At 40.0% G+C, this 23,651-nt stretch overlaps 1 protein-coding gene and 1 long non-coding RNA gene across 3 annotated transcripts in view; one reads left to right on the top strand and one right to left on the bottom strand.

The window, feature by feature from the left end:
- Sppl3 (signal peptide peptidase like 3) overlaps window positions 1-23,447 on the top strand; it is a 108,786-nt gene extending 85,339 nt beyond the window's left edge. The window contains exons 3-11 of the mRNA XM_027923259.2: window positions 2,558-2,646; window positions 10,133-10,252; window positions 10,932-11,010; window positions 12,295-12,407; window positions 17,733-17,839; window positions 18,273-18,436; window positions 19,390-19,589; window positions 20,484-20,593; window positions 21,722-23,447. Coding sequence (XP_027779060.1) covers window positions 2,558-2,646; window positions 10,133-10,252; window positions 10,932-11,010; window positions 12,295-12,407; window positions 17,733-17,839; window positions 18,273-18,436; window positions 19,390-19,589; window positions 20,484-20,593; window positions 21,722-21,793 — 1,054 coding nt within the window. The 3' untranslated portion in view covers window positions 21,794-23,447. The remainder of the gene's footprint in view (window positions 1-2,557; window positions 2,647-10,132; window positions 10,253-10,931; window positions 11,011-12,294; window positions 12,408-17,732; window positions 17,840-18,272; window positions 18,437-19,389; window positions 19,590-20,483; window positions 20,594-21,721) is intronic.
- Window positions 18,274-20,227, bottom strand: LOC117794911 (uncharacterized). 2 transcript variants are annotated; one of them, XR_004618786.2, is made up of 3 exons: window positions 20,054-20,227; window positions 19,870-19,944; window positions 18,274-19,670 (listed from the first exon to the last, which is right to left on the bottom strand). It is a non-coding gene; the product is annotated as an uncharacterized lncRNA (long non-coding RNA). The 2 variants fall into 2 exon arrangements; XR_011708671.1 differs by having other exon boundaries at window positions 18,274-19,944.
- Window positions 23,448-23,651: the final 204 nt, after the last annotated feature.

The following is a 23,651-nucleotide window of genomic DNA, read 5'->3' as shown; positions in this document are numbered from 1 at the left end:
GACAGGAAAATATTCAAAGAAATAATGGCCAACTTTTTCTAAATTTATTGAAAACTAACCCACATATCCAAAAAACTCAATAAACCCCAGGCACAAGAAACCTGAAGAAAATTACACCAAGGTATATGATTATCAGTAGCTCAAAACCAGTGATAAAAGAAAAATCCTGGGGCTGGAGTTGTGGCTCAGTGATAGAACGCTTAACTGGCATGGCACTGTATAAAAATAAATAAAATAAAGGTACTGTGTTCATCTACAACTAAAAAATATTTGAAAAAAGAGAAAAATCTGAAAGCAGCGGTGACTGGGGGGTAAATAGATAAGGATGACATCAGATCTATCATTAAAAACAAACAATACAAGTGAGCCAGGCATGGTGGTTCACAAATCCCAGTGCCTCTGGAGACTGGGCCAGGAAGATCACGCTTTTGAGGCCAGCCTTAGCAAGGTCCTAAGCAACTTAGTGAGACCATGTCTTGAATTTTTTAAAAAATTAAATTCTAATTTACATAAGAAGGGCTGACTGAATATGTGGCTCAGTGGTTCAGCGCCTCTGGGTTCAATCCCCTGTCTTCCCTACACTTCCCCCCACCAAAAATAGGTAAATAAGTGAAAAGACAGTGGAACAACAGCTTCAAAATGTATATTACTATAGGATTCTGTGGCAAAAATGTCTTTCAGAAGATGAAAGCTAAAATAAAGATGTTTGCAGACATACACAATCTGGATGAATTCATCACCAGCCAGAGTTTGCACTATAAGAAATATTAACGGAAGTCCTTCCAGCAAAATTAAAGTGGTGTTGGTTGGAAATCAGTTATCTACACAAAGGAACATAGATCACTAGAAACAAGCACATTAATAAATATGACTTTTTCTTATTTAAACGAAAATTGATTATATAAACAAAAACAATTTAAGGTTCATAATATGTAAAAGTAATAAAAAATGCTTTGCAAAATAGTAGAAAGTTTGCATGGGGAAAATGTGAACTATTGTAAGGTTTGTTATACATGAAGTCGTATAACTCTAAGACCATGTTAAAGGTGGATGCCATAAACCTCTCATTAGCCCCTAAAATAAGAAGCAGAGACACAGAACTAATATAATAACAAGGAAAGTCAAATGAAATTTTAAAAATATTGTATTAATCCTAAAAACTGGTAAAGGGAAACAAAAAAGGACAGGTAGAAAACAAATAATAGATCATAGTCTTAAAACCTAATCATATCAGTAATCACATTAAATGAAATTGGTTTAAACAACCAAATGAAAAGACAGCAGTTGTTGAGATTGAATAAAAACAAAAAACCCAATTACATGCTGCTTATAAGAAGCATACTACAAATATAAAGCTGAAACAAAAGGTTAGGAGAAAATATATTGCTTGTACTTATCAATAGAAAGCTGGAGTGGTTATATTAATATCAGACAAAGCTTTTTTTAAGTTTTAGGTGGACACAGTATATCTTTATTTTACATTTATGTGGTGCTGAGGATCGAACCCAGTGCCTCGTGCATGCTAAGTGAGCACTCTACCACTGAGCCACAACCCCAGCCTCTCCAACAATATTCTTAATCAGTGTGACCTAAATGACATTTATAAAACACTCCAACAGAACTCATTGTTCTTAAGTGTTCATGGAATATTTACTAATATAGAACACATTTGGGAGCATAAAACAAGTCTCCATATATGAAGTATGATCTCTAATCTCTATTAGCTTAGGCTGCCATAACAAAATACTATAGAATGGATAGCTTAAACAGCAGAAATTTACTTTCTCAGAGTTTTGGTGGCTAGAAATCAGATCTGTCTTCCAAAGTGACTACATTAATTTATGTTACCACAAGCAGTGTATGAAGGTCCCAGTTGTATATCCTTGGCCATACCGGGTTATTATCTGACTTTATTTCAAATTCTTTGTTTCTTCCTTTTTTCTCCTTAACACATGCTATTAATTTCTCATAGATGTAATTTATTTTTCTTACATGTCATCTTTTTCCTCCTTTGAATGTACAAATTGTTTTGTTAAAAATTTAATAGTGCTATCCTATGTATAAGTACTAGAACAGTTTCAGATAATAGAAGAAATTCAGTCTTTGTTGTTGAATCCACACTGACAAGGTAGAGACAGAAAAAGAAGTGTTCTCATATGCTGCTGTGGAGTGTCCGTTGGGTGCACCCTTTCTCGAAGCATTTGTGTGATATGTTAAAAGTCTCAAAATGTGCTTGCCCTTTGACCTAACATTCTCTTTCCAGGTTTTTATCATAAGGAAATAATTAAGGATGTGAACAAAAACATTGCTAGGAGATTCACCCACTTGGGAATGCTTTTGTGTGCAGTCAGGAAAACTCTTGAGCTGACATTGGAAGGAATGAAGGTTATTTTTTTTTTTAAGTGTGGCAACAAGAACTAGTTGCCACATTTAAAAGAAGAGATCTTTCTTTTCTTTTCTGATGCCTAAGCATTTTAAAATATTGTCTCTGCTGATTTTCTGACCTGCTACTTTGTAAATCAAAACTAAAACTTACCTATAAAAATTTTTTCCACAGGTCCCTTAATATGGACTTTGAAAATCAAGATAAGGAGAAAGACAATAACAGTTCTTCTGGGTCTTTCAATGGCAACAGCACCAATAATAGTAAGACATTTTATATCAGTTAATTTTCATCCATGTAATTACCTTGATTCTTTCTAAACCCTCAGTTAATCATTCACTGGTCAGGATTTGGTACTATAATAAAATCTAAACTCTGTGCTATAATCTGTTAAATTTTTATGTTCTCAGTCTGAACTACTGATTTCTTGCATACAAGAAACTCATTCCTTAAAGCTTGTTGCTGAGAGTCTTTGTTAAAAATAAGCAGGAGAGATTAGTGCAGGGTAGATTTTTTTGGCCAGGCATGGGTGGGGGGTACTAGGGATAGATCCAGGACCACTTTACCACTGAACTACATCCCATTTTTATTTTGAGAAATGGTGTTGCTAAATTGCTGAGGGTCTCACTAAGTTGCCCAGGCTGGCCTCCTGCCTCAGCCTCTCCAGTCAGTGGGATTACAAGGATGCACCACTACACGCAGCATATGACTATATTTAGATCCTTTGATGAGATTGACAATTTTGTGTTAATCATAAGTTCATTCAGTTACTCTTAAAACATGTCTGCCTTTAAAATACATTGCACTGTCATGTATACCTAAAAAAAACAAACAAAGATGTTTGCTTGAAGTACGTAATGAGCTGAAAAAAGTCACCAAATGCTTATTTTACAAATTAATCGATATTTTATAATATCCACAGTTTAAGGCAAACAAATACACAATGATTAAGATAAATAAGACAATAAGTATGTTATTTTTGAAGGCTTTATCATTTAACTCTTTTGTAACTTACAAAGTTACAAAAAGAAAATAAGTATGATTTTGTGTATCTCTCCTGATATTTAAGATCTTAAGAGAATATTTGCTTTTAAAAAAAAGTGGGCTGTATGACAAATGATAAGCAGCATATATTTATTTATTTATTTATTTGTGTGTTTGTCTGTCTCTCAATGGATCTTTATTTTATTTATTAATATGTGGTGCTGAGAATTGAACCCAGTGCCTCACACATGCCAGGCAAGCTCTTTACCACTGAGCCACTACTCCAGCCCAATTAGTGTTATTAGTAACCCCAAAATACAACAACCCAAAGGTCCATAAACCAATGAATTTATGAACAAAATATGATCTATCCATACAGTGTAATGTTATGTAGCATTTTTTTTAGAAAAGAGTGAGGTGCTAATACTTGCTACAGTGGAGATGAACTTCAAAATCTCTAGTCCCAGTGATTTGCCTGGGACTAGAGATAGGAAGGAGAAGTAACTGTAAACTGAGGGGTCTTATTGGGGTGATGAAAATATTCAAAAACTAGATTGTGGTGATGGGTTCGCTGTTGAAAAGTTTACCCCACCCCTCAAAAATCGAATTATACACTTAAATCGGGTGAATTTTATGGTATATAAATTATACCTTGAGCTAAGGCTATGGTTCAGCGTGCACTTGCCTTACATGGATGAGGCACTGGGTTCAGTTCTCAGCACCATGTATAAATAAATAAAGGTCTATCAACAACTAAAAAATTTTTTTTCAATAAATAAAATGAATTATACCTCAATAGATATAGAAAGGTATGATGTTTATTATGGAAAGAATTAAATTAGAAATAAGGAGACTTGGGGTTGGGGGTGGAGCTCCTTGGATAGACGACTTGCCCACCATGTGTGAGGTCCTGGGTTTGATCCCAAGGGAAGGAAACAGGGAGAGCACCTGATTTGATAATGACAGGTTTGTATTGAGTACTCAATATTCTATTAAATATTTTGAAAGATGCAAAAGTATAAGAGCAGCTCTTTTCAAAATGTTTTTTAAAGTGCTAAGAGGGCAAATACCACTTCACCTTCCATACCCGGGACAGGTGTTTTGTGGTTTTCTTTTTCATTGATCCTCAGAATTCTTCTGAACAAGCCACTTACTGGGTCAGAGTAAGCTCTAGAGGTGAAATCATTTCAACATCCATGTACGAAGAGTAAAGGGCCAAGTCAGGAGAGCAACACTGGCTCAGGTGAGGTCTCTTTCCAGGAGAAGGATGAGCTTGATTTGAAACAATGAACTTGGCTTGCTGGAGACAGGAGCATATAATTACAGGCACAGAGAAGAAAGTGAGCATGACAGGTTAAAGTCACCACCTAATGGGGAAGAAACACTGTAAGTCTACTAAAATTCAGATAGAATATAAATGGAAGACCATGGATGTTAAGTTGAAAAAGATCACTTAATATCCACATGAGTTTCTTTAGTTACTGTATTACCCTGTCAACAAATTATACTTGTTTAGTTTTAACTCGGTTGAACGTGTTTCATTGTCCCAAGCAGTATAGAGTGGGTGTGATAAAGACAGTCAGTAGAATTATTTAAATATAGCGAGTCTTTTCTTTTGACCCAAATCATTATATAACAATAACTTAACTTGGAACAAGGTTAAACCCATTGTGGAATCTAATTAAATTACTACCTAGTAGCATATCTTCTGTCAACATTTCAGGCCAAATCACTTTATGCTCATGAAACTATTCTTAAAAGACCTATGTTATATAGCGTATATGCAGATATGTAGTTAAGCCAGAGTATAGATCTGTTGTACATTGCATCATAGAAACCTGAGAGATAAGTGCAATTTTATTTTCAGCGTGCATTGGAAAGAAGTTACCTGGGTATCATTGCCTTTTTTTTTGCTTTTTTTTCTTTTTCTTTATTAATCGGAGTCTAAATAGAATAGGACACTTCTTTCTTAAATAGTCATTTTCTTAGATCTTCCTTCTGTATTATACTAAATTATCCCTGATGACACAGATTTCCTCAGTACCTACTCCAAGCCACTTATACCTTCATAAGGGATAAGGACAGATTAGGATAAAAATGCCATCTACTTCCGCATAATCAGTAACATTATGAAAGAATTAGCCCTTGCAAAGAATGTCAATACTTGATTATGGAATATAACATTCCAGATTGAAGGGATAGCATGGAAAACTGGTCATATTTATCAAGAATCAAAGAAATAAGATATCAACCAGAAAATGAATAGAGAAACACAAGAGATTGCTAAGGAAATTGGAATCCAAAATGATTGACCACACAGAAGAATTGGTGGGAAGTTTCTAAAAAAAGGAAAGTGTGTTAGTGTTAAGATTTTTCTAAGAGTTGAGCATGGTGGCACATGCCTGTAATCTCAGCAACTCCAGAGGCTGAGGCAGCAGTGATTGCAAGTTCAAGGCCAGCCTCAGCAATTTTTTTTTTTTTCCTGAGAGTATTTCAGACTTGTTGGAGGACAAAATGACCACATAGAGAGTTTTCTTTAAAACATTGCAGTTGCCCACTCAAGAGTGAAAAAAGCTTGAGAGTAGGGAAAAGTAGAAGTGTAGGACGGCATCATTGGTGGAGAGTCGAGGTTGAAGGTTTATGTGTAGGTCACATGCTATGGTTATATCAGAAATGATTCAATTGGCCTTGATTATAAAACAAGCTAGAAGAAGAAGTGTTAATGATGACTTGATGGATTAGATGGACCTTGTGATTCATATCAGAACTAACAAAATGGAGGTCATATTACTTCATATTGATCCCTGCAGAGTTCCCTAGAGTGTAGGACCAGACTGGGGAATTACTACTTCATGTTATAGTAATACGCCACCTGTCTAGGCAGCTCAACAGGGAAGTCAGGGAGAGAGGAGAACAAGGCACCACTCAGCTCCTTAAAAAACCCGAAATTACACCCATAATGAAATAGTGTTACACACAAACCAGAATATCTAAAATTAAACCCTGATCTCACCAAATGTTAGGATATAGAATGAGAACCCTCTTGAACTACTAATGAGAATATACATTGGCTCAATCTCTTTGAAAAAACATTTTGGCATTATCTACTAAAGGAAAAAATACAAGCATCCAGGGGTGCTTGGGGATTTAGCTCAATGGAAGAGCACTTGTCTAGCATGCATGAGGCCCTGGATTCAATCCCTAGCACCAAAAGCCCTTTGTCCTCCCTTTAAAAATTAAAAAATAAATAAATACACTTGGACATAGCAGTGTTGCTCCTAAATTTTTTGTTTGTTTGTTTTTGTAGTTACAGATGGACAGAATTCCTTGATTTTATTTGTTTATTTTTATGTGGTGCTAAGGATCAAACCCAGTGCCTCACACACGCTGCTAGGCAAGCACTATACCACTGAGCTACAGCCCCAGCCCCATTTTTAATTATATACCTGCAAATATAAGCACATGTGCACCAAAACCATAACCAGAACACTCAAAAGCAGCACAGTTTATAGTAGGCCAAAAAATTAGAAACAACTCAAATGTTAAACATTTATGGATAAATTTTAACATTCATACAATGAAATTGAGCTGATACAACAGCATGGATGATTGTCAGAAATAATGTTGCATGAAATAAGCCAGACACAAAAATACATACTACAAATCTAGTATATATGAAGCTTAAAAAACAGGCAAAATAAACATGAGTATATTTAAGTGTTCCTGCTTGGGTGGAAAACAAAGCAAGAAGAGATTATCAAAAGTCAGTACAGCAGTTCCCTTTGGGGGAAAGAGAGAGGGTGGTGACAGGAGGGATACAACAAGGCGCCCAGGGTTGGTATTAGGTATGTGATGATCCACTCAGGTCCCTGGTTTTTTTTTTTTTTTACTTATCTGTGAGTGTTAAAATAAAAAAAGAAAGTTGCAGCAGGGAGGGACTTCCCTCCAGGTCCTTCCTGATTTCCACTGACTTGTTCTAACTCCTGCATCTGCCCCAAGAGGCCTGTATAGTTTTCCCCCGGCATGTCATTCCTTCATTTAAGAAAAGGCCACGTACCCCACATTATGTGACATTTTAAAGTCCTTTACTTCACTTACATTTGAACTATGAAGATTGATGGAAATGTACAATTGAAATTCTCTTCATGAGTAGGCATACATCTATTTAATTTTTCCACTTAGACTGTAAATTCCATAAGATCTAGAAAGTTTTTTTTTTTATCCCTCCTGTTGCTTAATGTATAAGAAGTGTTTGGTAAAAGGTATAAAATTAGTAATTTAGTCCATTGGATACTAAAAATAATGTTGCCACATATAATTTTTTTAAAAATACTTTTTTAGTTGTCAGTGGACTTTTATTTTATTTATTTATATGTGGTGCTGAGAATCAAACCCAGAGCCTCACACATGCTAGGCAAGTGCTCTACCACTGAGCCACAACCCCATCCCGCCATATATAATTTTTAATTCCATCACCACACCCACTTAAGTTGATTTTGGACTTTAAAAATAACATAGTTGGACTTTGGAAGTCTTCCCAGTGATGGCTGCTCTGTTTAACTTTGCTCAGTTTTGTTTGTTTTTAAGTCAATGGAGTGTGGCTAGAATTTTTGATTAATTCACTCCTTCCCTTTCGGTACCATTGTCTCCTGTCCTTTATGAAGTTCAGTATTGAAGTCATGTATATTATTTTAAGTGGCATATTGTCAGCAATTAAAGGAGCTTTATTTGCTTTGTAACATTGCCTCCTGGTTTAAATCTGTTTTCAGAAATGAAAATCTGCATTTTTTTAACATTCTAGAAAGGATCTTTGTATTTAGTTTTACATATTGATTATAGACTAAAATTTAGATTGTAAGCATACCTTATATACCGTAGTCACTATAATCTTTATATTCTACCAGGAAATTAATTTTTCTGTTCATATTTTGAACTAATATAGTTTATCTGTAGATTATAAGATGCTTTGTTTTACAAAAGAGAGGCAGATATGGGTATGTGTTTTAAAATGTATGGATTCTTATAAAACAGTTTGTTTCTTGTAGTAAATGATCTTTTGTGGAACATTATTTTCTGTTGTGAAAGGCATCTGAAAATCTGTAGTTTTCTCTAGTTCCTCTTTGAACTACTATTAAGAGCACCCCCATCCCAGCCCAAGTGTGGCACACAAGTCAAACTTGTGCTCAGGACAAACCATTTCCCAGATCAGTTCTGTTTGTCATGACACCTAGATCACTTTTCCTAAATTGAACTGCCTCATCCCTAAATGAATTGTTTGACTCATTTACCTAACTGCCAAGAAGCAATTTTGTTTTGAAGAAATATTTAATATTTTATTTCACAAAAATCCCTAAATAGCTTTTGGGGAACAGACAAGTTTAAATGCTTCAGAATAGTTTGTTTGTTTGTTTGTTTTTAATATTTATTTTTAGTTGTAGTTGGATACAATATCTTTAAGTAATTAATATATTTTTATGTGGTGCTGAGGATTGAACCTAGGGCCTCACTTGCTAGGCAAGTTTACTGCTGAGCCATAACCCCAGTCCCAGAATAGTTTTTAAACGTTGGTTCATCATTGCAACCTTTCATACCTAGTTATGTTCATCCCTGTTGCATATTTTATTTGTAGCCTTAATTTATTGAAGAGAAACTGCTATTTCTAATATTTCTATTGTAATAGTCATATGACTATTTCTTAGGTCCCTATCATACACTTTTCTTGATGACATCTCAGGACAGTTCATTTGGAAGTAGGCAGCATATAAGACAAAACCCATAGTTTTTCCTCTTCGTTCAGTGATTATCATATTTTCCCGTGTTTTCCTTCTCTACCAAGTACTTTATTAGTGGTTCTTAAGCCTGGATAAAATTAAAGTTTTCTGGGGAGTGTTTTCAGCTGGGTGTAATCCCCAGAGGTTTCAGTTTAATTGGTCTGAGGTTGAACCTGGGCATTTTGATTTAAAAAAAAAAAAAAAAAAAAAAAAAAACACCTCTCCAAGTTATTTCAGGGAGCAGCCAAAATTTGAGAACCACTGTGCTAAATCCTGTTCTATCCCAAGACATTGTCCCCCATTAATCCCCATTCTAGTACCTTAAAGTGTTCTCAGAAAATAATTTTTCTGATTCACTGTTTACAGCTAAGTCTTGTTCATCATCCTCCCCACCAGAGTAAATATATTAAATCCACAGATTACTTTAGTCACTGGGTTAAAATCACCTCTTTTAACCAAACCTGTACGCAGGACCACAAATACACTCAAATGGACTAAACTGGATTTTTACTACCTCTTAATGGTACCTCCTTCTCCCCTTGGGGATTGAACCAGGAACTTCACCTGAGCTCTATCCCCAGGTATTTTCATTTTGAGACAGAGTCTTTCTTATTTGTAATCCACCTACCTCAGTCTCAGTAACAGGGATCACACATATATACCACTGTTCCCAGCACTGCCTGTTAATGTTCTTGATTCTGGGATTTTTGTTTGGTTTTGTTTTTGCATCCTGTTATTCACATGGTCGGCACCAGAAGGTAATGCTGTGTAATTCAACAAGTGTTTCCTGGGCATCCGTACAGGGAAGGTGCCGAGGAGAGCAGAGAGCTCCTAATCTCACTGGGGCCTCGGTAGTCCATAATGAGGTAGTTATCCCAAGAACCATACTTTAATGAGTTAATGTATATAATGCAAGGACATAGTGCGTGTTACACATAAAATGCAAGAGCCTAGTATAGTAAGTGGTTAACGTGTCCTATTTTCTGTCTTTCAGGTATCCAAACAATTGACTCTACCCAGGCTCTGTTTCTTCCAATTGGAGCATCCGTCTCTCTCCTAGTAATGTTCTTCTTCTTTGACTCAGTTCAAGTAGTTTTTACAATATGTACAGCAGGTAAATGAGTTTCTCTGTTCTTAGCACACTGAAAGGAAAAAAAAATTCACCTTTTTTAAGATAATTGTTCAAAAATTATGCAAGTTTTTCTTCATTATATTTCAGTTTTTTACACCCTTTAGACCTCCTTCATGAACCACCTGATATTCAGACCTGTCAACACAGTCTGAAAAAAATGCTAGGGATTTGAATATTCATGAGCTTTATGACACCAGAACAGTATTGGTTTGGTTACCAGAAGGTCCCGTTTGGTGTAGCGGTCATTGGCAGCCTTTACAAATGCTTCTGTAGATAAAAACATTGCTAGCTAATTAAAGTAATTAAAGGGTCAACTCTCTGATCTGTTTTCAAGCTAAGAGATAATGGAAATGCCAAAAAAAAACCAAAATTAAAAAAATTTTAAAAACCAAACTTATTAGGAGGTCATCCCCCAAACCATTATTTATCTTTTCTTACTGAGTTAGGAGAGAATGAGAAAATCTTGTCATATTATCCCTAATTCAAACCAGGTATTTTTGTTTTAAGGAAGTTATTTGTTCAATAGTAAAGAAAGATTATTCTCTGGTCAATTAAATCATTTCCACTTGTTTTGGAAAATGACTGTTTCTAAAAATGCCATTTTTTAAATAATAGATTTCTTTTAAAAAAAAAAAATTAACCATACCCTTTCTTTCTCTAGTTCTTGCAACGATAGCTTTTGCTTTTCTTCTTCTCCCGATGTGCCAGTATTTAACAAGACCCTGTTCACCTCAGAACAAGTAAGGACTTGGAACTTTGCTCTTAGTTATAAATTTGTGTTTTTCTTTCATGCTTGGTAGCACTATTAAGAGTTTTAAATTTCTAGTGTTGACCAAAGCACAATAATACCAAGAGATTGAGAAGCCAGATGTTTGATCTTTTAAAACTAGAATATAGTACTTCCTTTTGTACCTTTTCATGGCAGAGAAAATAAAAACAAATCTTAGAAATTAGGAATCCTTGCAATTATGCCCCTGCTTAGATTTTGAAAGAGGAGCAGTTTTCTTTTGGTGAACACTTCCATTCCTTTACTGGTGACCTAACGGGTGTGAGCACAGTGGTTCAATTCAGATATTCTTTGCCTTTCTTTTGGGGTGCCCTTTGGCATAATGATAGCATTCACACCTCAGCTCCTAAAATCATTGCTTGTGGGAACTAAGTTTATGCTAATGGGGATGTGGTGTATTATGTATGCATGTGGAAATGTTCACTGGGAGCAGCTGATTTTCCCAGGATAACCAGATGATAACCAAATATATTTATTTTAGTGATCTATTTATTTTTAGTGATAACCAAATATATGTATCATCATACAGATATTTATTTGCCTTTATTAAATGAATTGAACTGTTGGCATTCTTCAGTTTGTTTTCCACTTAAGAACAGAATTTTCCCTCTTAGCTTCTCCAGAGTTCTTGTTTATTATAGTACTGAAGATTAAACCCAGATGTGCTCTACCACTGACTCCATCCCCAGTCAGTATTCATTTATATTTTGAGTTGCTGAGGTTGTCCTTGAACTCAAGATCTTTCTGCCTCAGCCTCTTGAGTCATTGAAATTACAGGCATGTGCCACTATGCCTAGCTTGTCACAACTCTTAAACACCCATGTTGATAATTTGGTCTCAAAAGTACATTATTGCCGGGCACAGTGGTGCACACGCCTGTCATCCCAGCAGCTCAGGAGGCTGAGTCAGGAGGATCACAGGTTCAAAACCAGCCTCAGCAGTGGCGAGGCACTAAGCAAGTCAGTGAGACCCTGCCTCTAAATACAAAATAGGACTGGGGATGTGGCTCAGTGATTGAGTTCAGTCAATCCCAGTACCAAATAATAATAATATTATCAAATAGGAAAAGTACAGTTCCTCTGGAGTTTTCATAGTTCACCCTTGGGTCTTTTAGATTTCCAGGTATCGAGGTGTTGCCTACTATTCTCATCCAGCCATCCCGACTTCTGATCATGAAGCGCCAGGGTGCTGAATGCAGTGCGCCTGCCCCTCTAGTAAAATGCTGTGTGTTTTCCAGGATTTCCTTTGGTTGCTGCGGGCGTTTCACTGCTGCTGAGTTACTGTCCTTCTCTTTGTCTGTCATGCTTGTCCTCATCTGGGTTCTCACTGGCCACTGGCTTCTCATGGATGGTAAGTAACGAAATGTAAACAGACTGATTTTACTTAACATGATTTTGTGGATAACTTAAGTTTGTGCAGTTGCAGAACCATCATTGCAGTCAGTTGTGGAGCATTTTTATTCCTCACACCCTAAAACCTGTACTGAGCTGTCAGACTCCACCCCACTGTAGCCCCAGGCATCTTATGTTCTATCTGGATTTCTCTATTTTGGACATCTACATGGCCTTTTTTGTCTGACTTCTTCCACTTAGCAATATGTTTTCTAAGTTGTAAACATGTCATAACCTGTATGGGTGCTCTTTTTTTAATGACTGAATATTATTCCATTACCAAAGTTTTTTTAATTCATTCATCAGTTATTTCCCCTGTTTTGTGCTATTAATGAATAATGTGTGAATTATTTTATTATTGCTGTATCTTTAGATTGTTTTTTAATCTTTTTCTGTTATAAATAATCCTGAGGTAAAAATACTTGTTCTACCTCTTGGTATATTTCAGATCACTTAGATTCTCCCCTGCTTCCCCTGCTCTACTGGGTATTAAACTGAGGACCTCATACATGATCTGCCACTGAACTATATCCCCACCCCCAACCTAGCTAATTTTTTAAAGATGAATTCCTAGACGTGGAGTTCCTATAACATATGGGTTTTGAAAAGCCATAGCAGTTTATGCTCCTGTGCACAGCATATGAGAATTCCCCTTCATTGATGATGATGATGATGAAATAATGACAATAACAACTAAAATTCATCGAGTGCTTTTTATGCACTGGGTGCTCCACTGAATTACCTCATGTAATCCTTAATATAACTCTTGGAAGTTGGAACTGTTATGGTTCCCAGTTTGCAAATGAAGTAACTGTGTTCAGACAAGTGACTTAGACTCTAAGTTACAGAGCTTCTGTGTATATTTCTTACTTAACTACCAAACCACCTTGAAAATACCTTTCCAAAAATCTCTTACCCTTCTTCAAGTCATTCTGGAAACATTAGAAAACTTTAAGACCCTGCTGTCATTTTTCTCAGTTTACTTTCCTAATCTCAAGAAACTTCTAATGACTCTTGTCTGTCTCATAAAATCTGCTCACCTTTTCCTTTCCTTTGGTGGTTGAGAAGGGAAGCAGGTTAAATATAATCAGTTTTATACTTACTATTTAAAGAATTTTTAATGAAGGAATTTGAAAATCAGAAAACTACAGGTATGGATGGCATCTACTCCTGTTACCATTCCAAGCAATTGCGAGGTTAATCCAGCTGCCAAGCCTGTACTCTGCCAGTTACCATGAGTTGTCATTCAGGGTCTCTAAGCACAGAACCACCCAAAGTGATACCTGCTGTCCAGGCCTCAATTTCAGGAGTGACTAAGTTAAGCAGATAGGATCTGTCTGCTTTCCATGACGGACCTTACGTGTGCTGAGTAGAATATTGGGGGTTAGGTGTTTGTTTTTATATTTATGATTTGTTTAAAACACTTGCATCAACTATCAGAATTTATTCAAAACCAAGGATGTTCTGTTCATGATCAAATTTGGACAGAACCTGATAAAAGGGATTATAAATTTATTTTTTAGGCCCTAATTGGCCTACGCAGTAGATTTTTCACTGCATTTTCAATTGTTGCTGTAATTTCCCTCTATTTGTACAAGAACCTTTTTTTTTTAACCAGTTTACACTAAGCTGCTTTTGTGAATAGAATTTTTAAGAAAGCCTTTGAGGTTTTTCTTTTTCAGATTAGTATTTGATACGTGTTTGTCTTGTTTTCTGCTACTACAAGAGTGTAGCTTTCTTGCCCTGATCTGTAACATCCTGAAATAGGTTGCTCTCAGCATGGAAATTAAATTTCCAAGGCTCCTCTGCAGAATCAGTTCATCTTGTGGACAAGTGAGATTTGGGAGTGAGGTTTTTTTAAATGAGCATTTTTAGTTAACAGCTATCCTTTGAAGTTAATGTGTGGTGGAAACAGGCTGATAGATGTTTTGCAGTGCTATAGGAAGTTTTCATACTAAAAGTGGACTTGAGTATTTTCTTAAACTGAAACCTAGAGCTGTTTCATCTACTCTTCATCTACTCTCAGTTTCATGTGGCAAATTAACCTTTTAAATTTGGGAAAGCTTGGAATTATTTGACCAGTCCATGGTGGTCTGTTGGCTAAAAGCTGATAGGTTGTCTGTTGAGGTGCTAGGAATCAAACCCAGGGCCTGGAATGCACCAGGCAAGCGCTGTACCACTGAACTACACCCCCAGCCCAAGCTGATGTTTTGTTTGTTTGTTTTGGTACTGGGGTTTGAAACCAGGGGCACTTAACCACTGAGCCACGTCCCCAACCTTTTTTGTATATTTTATTTAGAGACAGGGTCTCATTGAGTTGCTTAGGTCCTCACTAAGTTGCATAGACTGGCTTTGAACTCAAAATCCTCCTGCCTCAGCCTCTTGAGCTACTGGGATTACAGACGTGTAGCTGATGAATCTCGAGTACACACAACTTAGTGTTTCAAGGATCGTTGAACCAGGTTCACTGTGTGCATCCCTGATCAGTTTAGGGACTAACAGAGTCTTGATACATATCTAATCCAGCCCCTCATTTTAAAGCAGTTGCTACTACCCTATCACCAAGAAATGTTTAGTGCTAGGAATCAAAAAGTTGATATTTTTATTTATTTTAAAATGCTAGACTCTGGTGCTTAGTCTGCATAGGTATGGATATCTCAAGGTCCTCTAAGAACAGGGGCACTGCTTAAGACCCTACAGGTTGTATATTCCTTGTTGAGAACACTTGTAGCTCAGTTTAACATATTATTGTCTTTACCCCTGACCTTCCTCGTTGTGGAAGACAAGGTGATACAGAGATGTCAATAATTAATTTAAAATGACTACCTAAATAACTACGATTTATAATTTACTTCCCTAACACTTTTGGTTAATTTACACTTAGCTTTACAAATAAACTTAACTTTCAGCTATCAGGGAGTCTTGGGAATTTTCAGACAATATGGAGCTTCTTTATTATATCTGGAAAAGCCAGTGCTGCGGTTGTTGAAAAATTATAGATATATGTGTGCAGTGAACCTTGTCCCCTAGGAGCTTCTCTTGATGCTCAAGTTTAAGAACCTCTGCTGTGTGAAGAGACTATATAGGGCCAGGTAGAGGCAGAGAGACCAGGTGGTTACTGTAGCAGTCCAGGCTAGAGACAGTGTAGCTTGTACCAAGTGTTATAAGAGAGTATTCCAAAAATGAGCCACAGATTTTGGTCTGCACAACTAAGAGAATAAATATAGACACTCTACTCTGGTGGGAACCAATTTAGAGAAGAACTTGCGATCGATTAAATGTGAGAGGCCTGTTGGACATTCAAGGAAATATTTCACTTAGCCCTAGTCTGTATGAATCAGAAGTTGAACGTTGAGATACAGACTGGATATAAAAATGTGTGATAGACTGAGATTGGAGGAGATCATCAAGGAAGTGAAGCAGAGATAAGAGCAAAATTGAGAGGGCAGGTTCAGGGTCTAGGGAACTGAGGAAGAGCTACGGCAAAACCTAAAAAGGAGCAGCAGATACAGGAGAGGAACCAGGAGTGTGCACTTTCCTGAAAGCCACGTGAGAAGGGAGCTGGAAGCCATCGATGGTGTGTACAGATCAGCTGAGATGAGCACAAGGGTTCCTTGCTGCGCTTAACAACAGGAGGGTCCTTGGCAGCCCCAAGAAACTCTGAAGTAGCAGAGATGAAGCCTTTGAGGAACGGGTGAAAGAGGTGAATGTGATCTAGTCAGTCTTCAGGTAATAATGTCTGACTTTCAGAAAGCGAGTGGAAGAGAGGAAAAAAACCAACCACCACAATAAGGGAAAAACCAGGAAAGTAAGACATTCTGTAGGACAAAGGGGTTGTGGTTGTGGCTCAGCGGTAGAGCACTCGCCTAGCACATGGAAGGCCCTGGGTTCAATCCTCAGCACCACATAAAAATAATAAAGGCATCATGTTCAACTACAACTAAAAAAATATTTTTTAAAAACCCTGCTGATTGAAAAAGATTTAAAAGACAAAACAATCCTGGACTGGATACTGGCTTTGATAAACTGTATATGAGAGACACTCTGGAGTCTATTAGAGACATTTGATTGAGATGAAAATTCATTGAAATGGAAACTCACAATTGTTGGCTTTAAAGCAGATTTTAGCTGGATTTGGTGGCAGATGCTCGAAATTCCAGTAACTTGAGAGGCTGAGACAGGAGGATTGCAAGTTTTAAGGCAGCCTCAGCAACTTAGCAAGACCCTAAAAATATATAGAAGGCTAGAGAATATAACACCCCTGGACTAATCCCCAGTATAAAAAAAAAAAAAAAATTTTTTAGCCAGGAGCAGTGATGCACCTCTGTAGTCCCAGCTACTCAGGAGACTGAAGCAGGAGGATTTGAAGCTGGCCTTGGCCACTACATCTTCTCTCAAAATAAAAAGGTCTGGGGGTGTAGCTATGTGATAGGCAGGGCACCCTGGGTTTAATCCACAGTACCAAAAAAAAAAAAATGATTTTGTGATCTCGTATTTTAAAAATACACATGGCTTGCTCACCGTGTAATGCCCTCCATGTTACAACACAGCAAGATAGTCCTTGACAGATGACAGCACATTGTACTTTTCAGTCTCCCTACAGAGAAATAAAATTTATTTTCTGTATAAAAATACATGTGTAAAAAAAATCTGGGAAGATGTTTTACACCGTTCATCTCTGGAGAGTGGCAATGTAGGTTTTGAAACCTTAACGGTGTTCTCTAGTTTTCTATATTTCTATAATGTAGTTACTGCTTTTGTAGTAAGTATTAAGGAAAATAGAAGGAATTGGAGACAGCTCACACCCACAGCTCTTCAGAGGACCTTTTTGTTGAGGAGGGATCTTTATGTGAGTGTTAAAATACAATGCAAATGTGTAATATTTCTAATAAAAGAAAATCCTGTAAAGAGAGAGGAGTGACTGGCTGGAAGGACATCCTGAGTGGAGGAAAAGGGATGTGGTCTAGGGCACAGTTGACTCTAGAGCAAGGACAGTGCAGCCACAGCAACAGGGGATGGCCAGGAATGAAAGCAAGGAGGTCTCAACTGAGCCTGACCTGCTGCTGTATGGTCCAGCACCATATCTAGCGGGAGACAGGATGCTTCTCGGGGCCCAGCAGATCCAAACCAGCAGAAGTGGACACTTCACAACAGTGTGGGTATAAGTGCCTAAAATTATAGTTCAGAGCCCCCAGACTTCGGAAGGAACCACAGACTGTTGGGTGGATAAGCCGAAGAGCTTGTGGGAAAAGTCACAAACCTGACTGCTCTCTCTTCTCCCCAGCTCTGGCCATGGGTCTCTGTGTCGCCATGATCGCCTTTGTTCGGCTGCCTAGCCTCAAGGTTTCCTGCCTGCTCCTCTCAGGGCTTCTCATCTATGATGTCTTTTGGGTAAGCATCTGTTTCCTGAAAGCCCCTGCTCTCTTCATGTGCAGTTGAAGCATTCACTGCTGAAAGCCGTCCACTCCAAGTACCCAGAGCCTGCTCCTGGGCCATTCCCTGCAGTCCTGCACTGCGCAGGTCACAGTGTGCTGACAGCTGGTTGAGCCTTCTCCCTGTAGAGCTGTGGTGCAGTAGCTCAGGGTGGAGGAGGCAGCCAGCAAACGAGCTTCCCTATGTGGGAGCAGCCAGTTCCACTGTTGGGGAGTCTCCGGGCACGAGAGACATTGGGAAACCTGGAGGCACTCTTGAAGAGCAAAGATTTTCTTCAAAGCATGCAGTCAAAGAAAGCATTGATGAGCTCTGCTCTAAGAACAGAAAGGATGATGCTGAAAGCGAGTTGCTTGCAGCCCCCTTCACTAAAGGCACCTCTCCACCCTGGCAGGTATTTTTCTCAGCCTACATCTTCAATAGCAACGTCATGGTGAAGGTGGCCACACAGCCGGCCGACAACCCCCTTGACGTTCTATCCCGGAAGCTCCACCTGGGGCCAAATGTTGGGCGTGATGTTCCTCGCCTGTCTCTGCCTGGAAAATTGGTCTTCCCAAGGTAGGACTGGCCTGTTGGGCCTCATCCCGTTTCCTGCCTTGGTTGTATGTCTTGTCTTCAGCATTCTGACCCTAAACTGGAAAGGGCTAGGAGGCTACCGTCTCTAAGTGAAAAGGTGAGGTTGAGAATACCGACTTGACTTTCCAAGATGCATCACCGAGTGATATGGGTGTTGTGTTTTATTTTTTAGTCCTGGGAATTGAACCCAGGGACCCTTAACAACTGAGCCACATCCCCAGTCCTTTTTGAGACAGTTTCTGAAGCTAGCTTTGAACTTGGCGATCCTCCTGCCTCAGCCTCCCAAGTCACTGCAATTACAGGCATGTGCCACTGTGCCCAGCTTGTTCCCATTTTCTAAAGTTGGCTAAAATTAATAGAATCAGGATCATTTTTACTTTTAAGACACTCATATAAATGTTCCAATAGTAAAATTGAACATTTCCTGGAAATATAATCATGGCAAAATTAATGTGCTGCTTTTATCTCCTGTGTCTGGGAGTAGTCAGTCACTATTGACACTGCAAATAAGCATCTATCTCAAATCATGCTTTGCCCGACATTCCAGAGGAGGTAGTGCTTGGGCACATCACTTCAGCAGTCACTGACAAGCTGCTGTCCTGAAACACTGAGGGCCTGGATTGGAGACCTCTGCTGCCAGTTCCTAAGGGGCTTTTAATCTCTAAACCGTAAAACTAGTGTCCACCAGTAGAGATTGCTCTCTGCCCTCTGGATGAGTTCTTTGACTACTTAAAAGCTGACAGACTGGGGCTGGAGCTCAGTGGCAGAGCACTTGCCAAGCATGCGTGAGGCACTGGGTTCAATCCTCAGCACTGCATAGAAATAAACAAAATAAAGGCATTCTGTCCACCTATAACCACAAAAAAAAAAGACTTTATACAGTAGTAGAAATTGGATTGAGAGTGGCATTCCTAACATGTGACTCCACATTTCAGCTCCACGGGCAGTCACTTCTCTATGTTGGGCATTGGAGACATTGTGATGCCCGGTCTGCTGTTGTGCTTTGTCCTTCGCTATGACAACTATAAAAAACAAGCCAGCGGTGACTCCTGTGGTGCCTCTGGACCCGCCAACATCTCTGGGCGCATGCAGAAGGTCTCCTACTTCCACTGCACCCTCATTGGATACTTTGTAGGTAAGAGTGCTGGGAGCTGCTGCTCCTCTCGCTGGCTGGCCTCCAATCTTTGGGATCACGTCAGGTCTTCCAAGTGCTGACCTAGAGAGCAGGAACTCTGTTATCTGTTCAGATAACTAAAAAGGACCCGCCCAGCCTGTGAGATGATGCACACCATCTCTGCTGTGGGACCAGCTCCCCACTGAACAGCACAGCTGAGAGCCACAGACACAGCACACAAGATCACACCCTGGGCTCAGCATAAATCTTCCACAGAAGTTAGTGAATGGCAGAGATTTACCTTGATTTGGTCAATATTTCTGTCACCCCTGACCTCAGACTCTCCCCAGGCTCAGTGTTTCTCCAGCCAGCTCCCCTACAGACAGACAGACCGACTGACTGGGCTGTTCCATGCCCATGACCGTTACAGTAGAGTGGATAGGGAAGAGCACCTCTCCCAAGCCTCCCATCAGCACTGTGCTCACCTGCAGCACTGCGTGCACATGGGTTCACTTCCAGGCAGAAACCCTGACAGGGACAAGGCAAGTGGCATTACCCCCGTGAGGCAGTATAGGAGGCTCAGAGAGGGGGAATTCCTCCCCCAGGGTTACACGGCTCGTGTAAGTATAGCAAAGTTGGAACCTGAACCCAGGGCTCTGCCTTTAAGTCCAGCGTCACACACCACAGGAGGCAGAGGGAGAGCAGCCCCAGTCAGGGTGGAAGAGAGGGTTGAACCAGGCACCGAGCGAGGAGTGGGACTTGGGCCAGTCACATGTCCTTGGAGTTACTCCACATTTAACTGCTGGAGCTGGGCATTTCATACCCTCTCTGTGGACTGGACTATGTCACATCCTGTTTCCCAGGTGACAGGGCCTCCCTTCTTTCAGGATCACTCACCAATGTCTTTCCTTCCAGGTCTGCTCACTGCTACTGTGGCGTCTCGCATCCACCGAGCTGCCCAGCCCGCCCTCCTTTACCTGGTGCCATTTACCTTATTGCCACTCCTCACCATGGCCTATTTAAAGGTGAGAGGAGGGCTGAGACTGTAGCTCAGTGTAGAGGGTCTGCCCAGCACGTGCCTGGGTTTTGATCCCCGGGACAGGGCATGAGGTGAGAGAAGTGGGTGTAAACCTGCAAAAGCAGTAACTTGGCACTGACCTTGGGTTTGTGCACATACTCTCCTCACTGGAGGGGGCTCTGCTTGAGCCCCTGATCTCGACTGTCATGTGCGCTGGCCTGGCATTGGTGAACTTCTCTGGATTCTTAGAGCCACTAGTAGAAAATGGGATTAATTAGACCATTATACCAGCTGGTCATGGATTAATTGACTGAAATTCCAAGAGCCCAACTAGAGGGACTTCCTACTTCTTAAAGCAGTACCTAGGGCTGGGAGTGTAGCCCAGTGAGGCTCTGGGTTTGATCCCCAGAACCAGAAGGAAAAGAAGAACAGTCCCCTAGTACTCTAACATCTTTTTAAAATCATCTTGCATCAAGGCTTGGGAAGAATTAAAAAGGATTTAATAGAATTGAAGCAGTATATGGTAAAAACTAAATTCAGAGAGCACATTACCTCATTTTCCAAATTTGAATCACCATCTCATTTTTATAGCTAGGAAACAGGCCAAGGTTCCTTAACCTGCCTATGGCCGTTACTATCAGGGCTAGAACCTGTATCGGTCTAGAGTTGGAACAGAGTTCTTAAAAAATCTTTCTTGCTCAAGGAGCCTGAGATCATCTCTTCTAGCAGGTTCTCCTTGAAATCAAGTTATGTTTGGTTTAATGCTCTTTGAGAGCCTGTTTGGAGGTTCGGGGGGTGGGGGGGAATGCAGCTACTTGGATGCCCTTGATGGAAGAACGGTCCTCCTTTATCAAGGAGGGTCGTCCTCTAGGACTGAATGTGCAGCTTCAGGAGGGACACACATGGAGCAGTGAGGAAGGAAGGGGACACCCGCCTAGCCATACAGATCAGCCAAATCAACCCTGGCAATCAGTAAGGTGACAGATGTCACAGCCAGATTGCCCTCACAGCTATTGACTGCTCTCTGGCCCCCACAGAAGCAGTTTAATCTGAGATTGAGAATCAGAAAGGACTTGTGGCTTTGTGTGCCTCTGTCTAAATCCAACTCAGATTGAATTTGTCCCTTCGTTCCCAGGGTGACCTACGGCGGATGTGGTCTGAGCCGTTCCACTCCAAGTCCAGCAGCTCCCGGTTCCTGGAAGTATGATGGATCCCACGGGAAGTGACCAGGATGTCCGGTGTCGTCCTTTTCTCTCACCGCGTGGTTTTGTTTCCTCTTCTTAGAGCTGGCCTGGTACTCAGAAGTCACCTGTTTAAGGAACAGGCATGTGACTGGAATCTGCACCTGAGGAAGCCGGTTGGCAGGGAAGGGTGCTGGCCCTGCTGGTCCTCCTGCAGTGGTAGGGTGGAGCCTTTCAGAGTGATAGGCCCTCCCTCCCATTTTTGGGGATCTGCACTGGACTGTTACGTGCGGGGAGATGGAGATTTGACTATTTAAAAACTGCAAACGGCAAGGAGTCGTTTTAGAACTTTTTGAACACTAAAAGGATTAAAAAAATTTAGCAAACCGAAGTTTCTTCAGTGAACCCTCCAGAACTTTGGGACCAGTTTCCTATGGGGGACTCAGTTTCAGAGAACTGAGACAGAAGCTCTTCTGTCATTATTTTCTTCTTTCCTTTTTTTGGATTTATTAAATATTTTCTGTGGTGTGAAGTGACTTATTAAATCCACAGACATTGAGTGACTTCTTACAACATACACATAAGGATTTGTTGTAATGAGTTCATGTCCACCCAGATGTCGTGTTGGCGGTGAACAAGGGCACGGTTTTTATACATACGTACATATATATATATATATATATATATACACACATGCGCACATAGATATATACAAATAAACAAAATTAAAACCTGCTAAGATCATGCTGTGTAGCAGACAGGGGCTTGCTGTGATTTTGAGCATGTAGAGCAGTTTACTGTGGCTTCCTTGTATAAGCTGCCGTCTCCCCGTCACAACTGACCCTGCAGTTACCAACCAGGATAGCATTCGGACTGACAGACTGTGGGCTTTGGGGGACTCTTAACTTGGTTTGATCAGTGTAGCAAATTAGGGATGAAAAGTTAAAACAAAGTCCTTTTCTTTTTACAGGCTTCTCCCTGCAGGGTTTTTAGTAGTTTCTTCCTGAACCAGTGCATGTAATATAGCAGCAGGTGTCTTTGTGCTTTCTGATCATAGTAATGTACTACCTGTAAATACATTTTTCTATTTTGTATTTTTTTGTATTTTTTTCTTTTTTTGGCATTTTGTTTCATTGGTGTGCTGTATTTTCCATGCCCTCACTCCCTTAAGAAAAAAAAAAAAAAAAAGGAAAAAAGCAACATAATCCTGTCCTTGCTGTTGTGATTATAGTCTTGACTTACCTGTGGTGACAACTGGGTGCTGGGAACAAATGTCAAATGCCGTCTGAGACGGACCCAAAATTCCTGGAACCAGAGAAAGAACAGGACGTCCTTGCCTTCAGGAGCCAGCCCTGCGCGGGGTCTTCGCTCTGGTGGTACCTGGTGCGACACGTGCTTACCTTTACCTCGGTGGCCCTCGGCCTGGCATTGTCCTGAAAAGACCCGACGACAGAGGCTGGAGAAGGGCCCACACGCCCCAGTTCCTTCCGTAGAGTGTCCCCCCTGTGGCCTGCCTGTCCTCCCTGTGCACTGAACTGGCGTGCCGTCGTCTCCGTGGCATGCAGTTACTGGGTGGGACTCCCGTAGTCAGGGCGCTGGGTTCTTCTGTTGCCTTCAAATCCTGCTGAGGGGTTTGGGGTGTTTTGTTTTGTTTTGTTTTTAATAAACGACTCCTTTCTAGCCTTTGTCACATCATCTTCACTTTTGGTGGCTGGTACCAAGCAGATGCGTCCCATCACCTCCTACTGCTCCGCCTCTTCCAAAACGCCAGTGGGAAGACCCTGTCTTTCTCCAGAATTGCTCACCTGGGGCTCTGGTTCGGTCATAGCGATTGTCCACAGCACTCAAGTCACTCGTGGACATGAAGAATAGACAGACGTGCTG

Source organism: Marmota flaviventris, chromosome 1 (assembly GCF_047511675.1).
Source record: "Marmota flaviventris isolate mMarFla1 chromosome 1, mMarFla1.hap1, whole genome shotgun sequence".
Taxonomy (NCBI): domain Eukaryota; kingdom Metazoa; phylum Chordata; class Mammalia; order Rodentia; family Sciuridae; genus Marmota; species Marmota flaviventris.
This window is presented reverse-complemented; position numbering and strand designations above follow the sequence as displayed.